Source organism: Canis lupus, chromosome 16, assembly GCF_003254725.2.
Source record: "Canis lupus dingo isolate Sandy chromosome 16, ASM325472v2, whole genome shotgun sequence".
Taxonomy (NCBI): domain Eukaryota; kingdom Metazoa; phylum Chordata; class Mammalia; order Carnivora; family Canidae; genus Canis; species Canis lupus.
The window spans coordinates 5,749,790-5,760,924 of record NC_064258.1 but is presented as its reverse complement, the minus strand read 5'-3'; the positions used below and the strand labels follow the sequence as shown (position 1 = coordinate 5,760,924).

The window sequence follows — 11,135 nt, the reverse complement described above, 5'->3', positions numbered from 1 at the left end:
CTCTGTTTATGCTCAAAAGGGAAATAGATTTTCTTGGAAGTAAAAAATTAGTGCCAACTTCATTTGCTGAAACCCTAAAGTTTTAGTGAACTTTAAAACTTAGTGAAATTTAGTGAACCTAAAGTTAGGGAACAGAGAGGGAAACAGACCTCCTTGAGGTTTCATTTATAAATATTATTCCCTAATTCATTCATTCTTTCATTTATGTACTCTATCATTTGTTGAGCACCTGCTATGTGCAATGTACTCTGCAATTTATAAAATAAGAGCAAACCAAATGATAAAAAAAAAAGTGGGAACAAAATTTAAAACTAAATCAATTAGAAAGAAAAAGTATATGATAATATGGCTATGGGACTTCCCCAAAATGAAATAATTAGTCATTCTGGAAAATAAATGATTCTGTGGCTGCCATCACAGTAGTGAAAATAGGGATCTTCAATCAAAGTCAAATAAAATTCTGTAGAAATCAAAATAGTACATGAAATCTTGTGTTCACCTATTCTTACTTGAATAGATTTTCTTTCTGCTTTACTGTAGATTAAAGGATTTGACATAATGGCTCTAAAAAGGATTGCCAGCTGAGGTAACACACAGCATATACCTTAAACCCCCTCTTTCTGTTGAATAACTAACGCAGACCTGTGTTCACTCCTCAGCACACAGCCTACTGCAGCAGCAGAGACTGATAAAGACACTGTTACCAGGGAATGACAGAAAATCAAACATGGGTCCCAGAATTCATTCTCCTGGGATTCCCACTCAGCCCAAAGCTGCGGGTGTTCCTCTTTGGGCTCTTCACCCTGTTCTACGCCTTCACCCTCCTGGGGAACAGCATCATCCTGGGGCTCATCTCACTGGACTCCCGACTGCACACCCCCATGTACTTTTTCCTCTCCCACCTGGCCATCGTTGATATAGCCTATGCTTCAAATAATGTCCCAAAGATGCTGGCAAACCTTCTAAACAAGGAAAAAACTATCTCCTTTGTCCCATGCATAATGCAGACCTTTTTATACATGGCTTTTGCTCACACGGAGTGTCTCATCTTAGTAATGATGTCCTATGACCGGTACGTGGCAATCTGCCATCCCCTACATTACTCTGTCATCATGAGCTGGAGAGTGTGCACTGTTCAGGCTGTCACTTCCTGGGCATGTGGCTCCCTGCTGGCCCTGGTCCATGTGATTCTCATCCTGAGGCTGCCCTTCTGTGGGCCTCATGAAATCAACCACTTCTTCTGTGAAATCCTGTCTGTCCTCAAGCTGGCCTGTGCTGACACTAGGCTCAACCAAGTGGTCATTTTTGCTGCTTCTGTGTTTATCTTAGTGGGGCCCCTCTGCTTGGTGCTGGTGTCCTACTCGCGCATCCTGTTTGCCATCCTGAGGATCCAGTCTGGGGAAGGCCGCAGAAAGGCCTTCTCCACCTGTTCCTCCCACCTCTGTGTGGTGGGGCTCTTCTTTGGCAGCGCCATTGTCATGTACATGGCCCCCAAATCCAACCACCCTGAGGAGCAGCAGAAGATCCTTTCTCTGTTTTATAGCCTTTTCAACCCTATGCTGAACCCACTGATCTACAGCCTGAGGAACACAGAAGTCAAGGGTGCCCTGAAGAGAGTGCTGTGGAAGGAGAGATCATTGTGAGGGATGCCAGGGACAGCCTTAAAGGTGGAGGACTTGTTTTCTGTGAGATTTGGAGGAATGGTAATAAATATGCTTTAAAAACCTAATGTCTCAGATTTTCAATATTAAAAATATGTATTGATCAGATTCTGTCCCTAAACATGGGGTACTTCCAGACCACAAAGCACAGACTGTAAGGGAATTGTGTACAAGTGAAGCCCTGGAGCAGAGAGCCATGGACTCCTCTGGCCAGTTTCCAGAGCTACCTAAAATACAGTTTCTTTTATTTTGAGGCTTTTTTTTCTCTCATATATCCCTTTAAATTCATCTAAGATTTTCATCTTCCTTATTGCTGTAAGTATATGCTACTAATGCCATAATATACTCTGTACAATAGTGCACCTCTAGTAAGAGAATAAATACCTTGTTACACAGCTCCCTCCTGCATAAGAAACTTCAAGTCTAAGGATGATGACATTAGTTATGAAAAATTATCTGAATCTGAGCCCAAGGAATCTATTTGAAAATCAAAGTTTAATTTTATGGATTTTATATATATATATATAAATATATTAAAATATATAAATATAAATATATATGTACATATATATATGAAAGGCAGAGAAGTATCAGGATCTTTGTTTCATTTTAATTCTGCTCCATTCAATTTAAGTGAATTTGTGTTCAGAATAAACATGAGAGTCAGTTATTTGGCAAAGTTACCTTTTCCAGTGTTCAGATTATAAAGCCAGGTGTAGGTAACAACTGACCATTAAGATGATGGTGTAAAGTATCACAAGAGTAAGAAAATATTGTAAAAGGAAGACAATATGAAGGGAGGCCAATAGTGTAACATAATGTTGTAGACTCACATTTAGAACCACTAACATGACAAAATCTGGTAAAGACTTGTCGGAAGCTCAACAGAATTCCAAGAGCATCTGCTCCAGGCGATATTGATCACTTATTCTGGGCCCAAGTGGTCAGAATTATTAGAAGAGTAATTTTTTTCCCTTTTAACATAAGTATGGGAACACTTAGGCCAAAAGAGTATGACAATAGTTATTTCTTTAACATGCTAAGTATGGCATCTTTTGAATTCTCTTTCTTTCTGGTGAGATCACATGCCATTCAGGTATATGATATATGTGATTGTATATTATTATCCATGTTCTGTAGATCTATTTTTTTACATCCTCTCATGTATCAATATTAGTCCTCATTTTTCTTATTCCATGAAATTAAGATGCACAGGGGAAACCTTTGGCTTCCATCTTTCTCCTGTATGAATGTATGATTTTCTTCTTGCTTCTCAAAAAGCCTGGTTGCTGTCTCCAACTCTTTGACTATCCTACTCATTAAATTAGGGCAAAACATTTTGTTTCTGACCATTATCTGAGTCTCCATATCTCTACAGTATCAGGACATTGCTTGCTCTGTTCTGCCCCACTTGCTCTGCTCCCTTCTCTGTGTATGCCCTCACCTTCACCCCCTCTTCCCCCACAAAAAGAATAATTTGAATTAAGGAAATATTAACTCTAAATGTGACAATAAGCACTATGGATGGAGTTACTGTGTGACTTATTTCAAAGGTAGAAAAGAAAAAAAACAATATTTTTATAAAAATGATATTTCAACTACACCCAGGAAATAATTATAATCACTAAAATATGTATACCTTAAATTAAGGTTAAAAACCAAAGAGGGAAGAAGAGGAAAATATAGGATAATGTATCTCACACAAAATATAAGCCAAAGGTTTGGGTTCAGAATGTTTCTATAAGGACCCATTAGAAAAATCAGGGGATTGCATTCACTTTTATGTCAGTTCAAAAATACTTGAGAAAATGTAGACCAAAAAGACCAAGCTTCTGCCAAGGTAGCTGGGATAGATGAATTATAAAGCAATGTCCTCTAGAAGGTCTCAGGAGTGGCTCTGACTCAAAAAGAAAAAACAGAACCAAAAACTATATTTTGTTAATAAATTACAGAAAATGCCTGAGTATATTAGAGATTACTAATAATTGTTTCAATATTTGAGCTATAGGACTTTAATAGACAGATTATATTTTGTTGTAACTTCTTTTTATGTATATTCTTTTAACGATAGTCACAATTTCCAAAGGGCTGAGGGCAAAAGGAAAAAGGATGCTTTTGCTTTATATGGGGGAATCTGCTGGGTGCTTCCCAAATGTTATCCTATCTTTACCCAGGAACACTGAGTGTAGACACAAGGAAGTAATAGCAGACTTCTCAGCAAAACAGATGCCAGAAGAGAACATTCAAAATGATGGCAGGAAGCATCACTCTATGATTTCACATTTAGCCAAAATTCATTTAGGAATAAGAGAATCAAATGAGAGAAAATCTTATGAGATAAAGTCTAACAAAATGTATCTCCCATAGGCCTTCAGTGGGAGAACTATAAATGGATGTACTTGCATCTTTTTTGAAGTGGAAGTATATGATGTAAGAAAACATGCTGAGCATACAAGTTGCTATGATATGTTAGTAAATGTAACTGTTAACATAAACAAAACAGCTTTTTATATGAAAAAAGGGAAAAAGGAAATGCTTGTCAGCCATGAAATGCTGATTAAGTAATACCAATGAGTCATTAAATCAAAATAAGTCCCTTGTCATGGCTAGTGAGAAGATGAAAATCTTGAATAATTGTAGAATTCATTAGAAAAATTTAGAATTAAAGTATATGTTAAAAATGCAAAGGTAGATCACCTTTCCTGCCTCTGAACCCCTGCCCCATCTGTAGTAACTTCAAAGTCTACCCACCTTGTGGTGATGCCACAGGACTTCTAGCCACAGACAAAGGCCGTTGTTCATGCACAGGTGCATGAATTCTGTTGCCATTCTGGGTCTGCTCAGTGTCTGTACTGCCAGGCTGCCCTGACTCCAGAAATCCTGACCTCCGCTGCTGCAGAGAGGTGCTGATGGCATGTCTGAAAATGTGGGAGGAAGGAAGGAGAGTGACCTGTTCGCTGAGGCAAGTAGTCAAGCCAGCAGTTGAGAATGATGGATCTCAAGAGACAGAATAGGCCTCTCAGAAGGAAGAGTATGCTGAGGAGGTGGGTTCCAGTAAGAAAATACTAGAAGTAGTGAAGGACAATCAGATGTTAGATGATAAAACTAAAACAAGTTAGTAATAACCCTGATGTTCTTTATTCAAAGGAAAACAATCCATGTGATGTAGTTTTGGAATATAGGTGAGGTTTGGTGGGGTGAGGTCAAGAGCCAACAACCAAGAATTCTTGAGATGCCTTTGGTGCAAGATGGTGATTTTATTAAAGCACAGGGACAGGATCTGTGGGCAGAAAGAGCTGCTGCCCCGGGTTTGTGAGGGGTGGTTGATTATATACTTGGGAGCTGGGGGAGGTAAGGAAAAGAGAGGATTTCAAAAGAACTTTCATATGCTAAAGAGGACCTCCAAGATACTGGAGATCATCAAATTAAGGTTGTTTTTCCCTCTAGGAAGGCCTCAACATTAAGACAGTAGGGAGCTTCCTGGAGGAACCTGACACTCTGTCTGCCTCAAGTTATTTTTCAATGGGCTGCAGATTATAAGGACATTTAATTTTATCTGTATTTCCTTCTGGAAACTAGGTTATTTTGATAAGAATGTTTTTTCTTGTAAATCCCTAAGACATTTATAAACTGAGGGAGACTCATGTCTTGCAAGAATGTAATCTCTATAAATTAACCATTTGTTTTTCTTTCCTTTAGCTTTAGGGCAGCCAGGAGAGCCTGAGGAATGTCACACACATCCCACCTGGGAATGGAGGAGGGGTGGTTTGCAGGGTGTCAGCTTGTGCTTTGTCCTCAGCTAGCCTCCTGCTCCCTCATCACATGGATTAGGGTAGTATAGTGCCTCACCCACCTCTGAACACTGTTCCCAAAGGACTTAGGGCAAGAGCAAGTTTTATAGGACCATTCGAAGAGGCACCATGGAAATAGGACACAACTAGCTAGGAGTTTGGGGATCTCCTTATAAGGCCAGTAGGTCCGATGTCCTAGGGTAAGGTAAGCTGTTCAAGCCAAGTTGGAGCACTGTGATGGGTGTATGTTAGGATTGCTCCATAGGTATTTGCTGCAAGTGCAGGACTTCAGATTTTATTATTTTTTATTTTATTTATTTATTCATGAGAGACACACAGAAAAAAAGGCAGAAACATATACATAGGGAGAAGCAGACTCCCAGCAGGGAGCCTGATGCAGGCAGGACTCAATCCCAGGACCCCGGGATCATAACCTGAACCAAAAGCAGATGCTCAACCACTGAGCCACCCAGGTGCCCCAGGACTTCAGTTTAACTTTTGATGTGGACCAGACGACCAGGGCAGCCTCTGTGCTCTGGGTCCTGATACACAATTAATTATCACAAAATATGCTGTGAAGAGGTCGAGTGGGGTGATCATTATCTGAGGACATAGAATAAGCATATTTTTGAGGAGTGATGTGGGATAGAAGCAGAAAAATGTTCACCGTTAGCCCAGAAGGCTGACCTATAGCCCGCAGAGTTCTGATAAGGATCAAATACGTCCTGGTTGCTACATTCTTAAAGGGTCTCATGACTGCCGGTACATCTCACCGATAGTTAATATGGAGCTGAACGATAAGCACCAGAGAAATCTTGCAAAAGTGGTTTTACGAGTAGAAATTCGAGGAAACATTTATGATCTAACACTCCCTGCATGTCCCCTCCCCCTTGAGCACTAAGCAAATACCCACCAGCTGCATACAGCAAAAGTGAAGCTCTTTCTGCCCATGGGTCCTTGCCCTTATGCTACTTAAATAAACTTACAGAGTTGCACCATAAAACGTCTCAACAGTTCTTTCTTGGCCACTGGGCTTGAAGACTCCACAACAAGGAACTGTATTTTTCTTTGAAGGCATTCAATTTGTGAATGAAGATTTTGCCTTTCTTTTTTTTTTTTTTTTTTTTTTAAGATTTTGCCTTTCATTTGAGAATACTGATGTTAACCATGAGAAAAATGATATTGAAAACATTCAGCCCTTGCCTCGAATGGATTAGCACTCAGTGAATGTCACCAGAAACTTCCAGAAGAGTAAGCCCAAATAGAACAAAATTAATGATTCTAGAAGAAAATAAGCTATTCTCTGTTAATCTGCTAGATAAGCAACAGAATTTATCAGTGTGAATTATGAACCTATAGAAAACCAGATGTTGAAATGGGAATTTTTGAAGGAATGAAAGAAAAGGCAATGACCAAGGAAGAGAAAAAATAAGAAAAAGATAACCACAGGAAATGGTCCTTGCCCTTGGCTGAACTTTGGAATCACCTGGGAGCTTTAAAGAATCCTGAGGCTTGGGCACATGCAAGTTAATTAAATCAGAGTCTCCGGGGGTCCGCATTTTTTTTTTTTTAAGGCCCCAGGTATAGTTAGGTTTGAGTACCAGTACTCTAAAGAAATACCTTATTTTTTTATGATTTTGAGAATAAGTTGCATAGAAAGATGGTTCATAAACAGGATGAAAATAGTTAGAATCATAAAAGATGCCCCAGTAAAACAAACAAACAAACAAAAACCCTAAAAAACAAACAAAATATCAGATTCTGGTGAACCTAAGATTTTCCTGATGGGATTTCTCTTTCAGCCCCCAAAATATTTAATAAATGAGATATTGGCCTGTGATGTTGTGATTTATAGGAAATATGTTTGGCCTTCATCCATGCTTCCTGGCTCACAGGTCCCAAAACCTTTGTAATTTTCTGAAGAATAAGAGCAATGGGAGCATCTTTTATTATCACATTCAGTCTCTTGTCTTCAGTTCCTGAAATTGCTTTGGAGCCATAAATGTGAAATGGATGTCTTGTTATTTATAACAAGCCCCCTTCCACCACAGCTGTGTTAATGTTAATAAAGTGACTTTTGGAAAGCAGCTAAAGTAGGGGCTGGTTGCCAGGAGAACCAGAGGAGCCGGAGGTTAGATGCATCATCAATGGCTAATGGTTTAATCAGTCATGCCTGTGCAAAGAAGCTTCCATTAAAACCCAAAAGGATAGAGTTCAGAGAGTTTCCAGGTTGGGAACCAGAACTCTTCCACATGCAGGGTCCCAAGCTCTGCAAGGACAGAAGTTCCTTTGTCTAGGACCTCAGCCTATGTATCTGTTCATCTAGCTGTTGATTTGCATCCTTTTATAAGAAATCAGTAAGTAAAGTAAGTAAGTAAGTAAAGTAAGTTTCCTGAGTCCTGTGAGCTGCTCTGGAAAATTAAGCAAACCCAAGGAGGGTGTCAACGTGAACCTCTGATTTATAGCCAATCAGTGAGAAGCACACAGGTAATGACCTGGAGTCTGATTGTCCTCTGCAGTCCAAAGAGGCAGTAGTGGGAACTCCTGGTCTGTAGCCAGGAAGTCAGAAGCTCGGGGAGGGCATCTGATATGGGGGGGCAGTCTGGTGGGGACAGAATGCTAAATCTGACAGAATGTGAAATCTGACATTATCTCAGGATATATACGGTCAGAATGGAGTTGAACTGGAGAACACCTTGCTGGTGTCTAGAGAATTATTGTATATGTGGGGGGAATCCCCCAACACACACACTCAGTAGAGGTGGGTGCAGAACCCCTTTAGAGCACAGCAAACGTAAAGAGGTCAGACACACATAATTCTCATCCTTCCTTCTTTGATAGGGCAACAATGACAGGTCACATGATGTTTCAGATGGTGATGAAGAAAAACTCTCTTTATAAGTTTGTATGATTGAACTTTGTTCAAACCAAAGCTTGATTTATGGCTCACCAAGCATGCATTGTACATCTACTTTGTGAATGGGTAGCCTAAAGGAAAGCCATCTTATCCTTGAGATATTAATACTGCTATGCCCTACATTCCTTCATGTTAAAAACTCATGATTCCTGGGCGCCTGGGTGGCTCAGTGGTTGAGCATCTGCCTTTGGCTCAGGTCATGATCCTGGGATCCTGGGATCCAGGCTGCATCAGGCTCCCTGCAGGGAGCTTGATTCTCCCTCTGCCTATGTCTCTGTGTGTCTCTCATGAATAAATAAAATCTTAAAGAAAAAAAACCAACAACTCATGATTCCTGCCTATATGCTAGTACATAATCTTTTGAGCTTTTGCAAGATCCAAAAAAGTATATAACCCTGTAAAAACTGTTCATTCTCTGGAGCACTTTCTTCCCTGTGAAGATTGTGTTTTCCTTGGGCTGTCCTACCTTGGGCTCTAATAAAACTATTTTCTTTTTATATTAGAGTTTTCTCTCTCTGGTAAATTTATGTCATATTGGATAGAAACAAAAGAAGTCACTCTGGAAATATTAATATGTAGCAGAAATGGAAGCCATGTCAAACTATTCAAATATAGGGTAGAAAGATTCCTAGTGACTCTTACTTCAAGTAATTTTGTCCTTCTGCAGCTCTTGAGAGTGGAGACCTGTCAGCTGCTGTCAGTGTTTTCCTTCTGCAGATTATGAATTGGGGTACTTTTCCAATGAGAATAGCTCCATGATGATGTAATTGAGAAGGAAAGCTGTTGAAAATAATAATGATGGCTAAGATAAAGAAGCCCAAGTTTAGGATTTCTGGTAGGACTGCATTTAATAATTATGAAATTTTGCTTCTTCGAAGATTTTTTTAAAAAACTATATATGTTCTTGCCTCCTTCATAGACTATAGTCAGTGGAATTGTAATGGTATTGTGTGGTGACAGATGGTGGCTATAGCTTTGGTGGGCATGGCATAAGGTATAGAGTTGTGGAATCACTATGTTGTATCCCTAAAACTAATGTAATACTGCATATCTATTATATTAAAAAAAAACTTTGTATGACGGGAAAGCTAGTCATAATAAGATTAGCTTTTATATCATTATAGTGTTAATTTTTTAACTCAATTACTGGCTAGAGCATAATACATTTAAAATATCAGTATTGCGGAAAAGGATTAGCATTCACTTTGTATATACGTTGACACAAAACATTGTATCATATACAAAACATTGATAAGACTGTGAGTCTCCTGGGTCCTAACTGCATCTGTCAGAGAATCCATGTGACCATGAACATCATCATCATGTAGGAAGACTGCCACGTTTACAAAATGTAAACTAGCATTTACTGATCTTAAGTAGAAGCTGGCCCAGAAACAGCCTAGTACTTACAGTACAGTACTTTTATAGCATGTTGGGTAATGTTTGTGTTGGGGATAATGGTGTATGATGGAGGTGAGCAGGTAATAACTACCTTTCCCTTAAAAGAATCAACATGGAGGCGATGCCTGATTGTCAGTTTGTGAGATGCAACTCTGCATGCACGGCTTCCCATCTTCCATTCTCCATCCCTCTGGGTGTCAGCTCTCAGCTATCTCCTCTGCCCCTCTGTGCTGTTAGTTGTATGTAGGCTGGGTCTTGTAAGGGAGGCCTGTTGTTTTACAGTGTTTCCTATGTTTTAGCAATGGGTTCATTTCAGGGTAAGGAGTTAACAAATCTATTTGGGTACCACATCTAAATCACATTCTCCACTTAGTCTTTCTTCAGTAACTCTTATGTCTCTCCCTTAATTAGTTCTCAATAGGAGTGATGTAGAAATTGTTCTTTATTGGAAACCCCAGCATATTGTACCCAAACTACACTGGGACATTTGGATTATTGATTACAGGGGCTTAGAATTTCTTGTGCTGTGTGGGTGGGGAGCTCTAAGGGACACTGGGAGCTGGGACTAAGGGGAAAGGGACTTGTTCCTTCCTGTTTGCTTGCTGGTTTTGTCAGGATTGCTCAACTACTCTTCATTTTGCCAGTGGCAGCAGGTGCCTGGTGCTTCAGTCTTTATTTTCCCATAGAATGAGCCTCCTTACTCTCACTGGAGGGCAACAGTGCACACTGGGGAGCACCTCTCCCTCAGAGGTAAAGTCTGAACCCTGACTTCTGACCTTCTAGATTGTAACTACACCAACTTCTGTTCTGGATCTGAGCCCTAGGAATGGTGGTTGCTTCACATGGCTCCTACCTATGTATCACAGAGCTCAATTTTACTGTTGAAATTCTGCAACACCACTTTAACCATTTTGTTACATTAAATTCTCTATTGAAATACCTATATGATTTCTCTTTTTCTGTGGGATTCCCATCTGATTCAAAGAGAGGTTTGAAAAACACTCTGAAATTTGGGCAGTTATACAAGCAATTACATAAAATATCTGGGCAAGTATGAGAGCTAAAGAACAGAAAATTACTATAGAATATTTCTAAAATTATCTGATGTTTTTCAAGGGGATCCAGTTATTACAGTGTGCATGTATTACCTATACCCTGAGTGAAAATGCCCAAGACAGTTAGGAATTTTGTTCACTAAATGAAGACAAAACAATGAAGTGTAAAAAAAAAAAAAAAAAAAAAAAAGTGGGCACCAGGTCAGACAATGCTATATTATCTCTTTACAGAGCAAACAAAAGAAAAAAAAAAAAAATCCTAAAAGCCAAGAACAAGAGTGCGAAACAGAAAACACAAATGGTAGACAGT

At 39.4% G+C, this 11,135-nt stretch overlaps 1 protein-coding gene across 1 annotated transcript; it reads left to right on the top strand.

The window, feature by feature from the left end:
• The first annotated feature begins 710 nt into the window (after nt 1-710).
• LOC112651018 (olfactory receptor 2A5) lies at nt 711-1,643 on the top strand. The gene has a single exon (XM_025433958.1). The coding sequence runs from the start codon at nt 711-713 to the stop codon at nt 1,641-1,643; it is 933 nt and encodes a 310-aa protein (XP_025289743.1).
• The last annotated feature ends 9,492 nt before the right edge of the window (nt 1,644-11,135 follow it).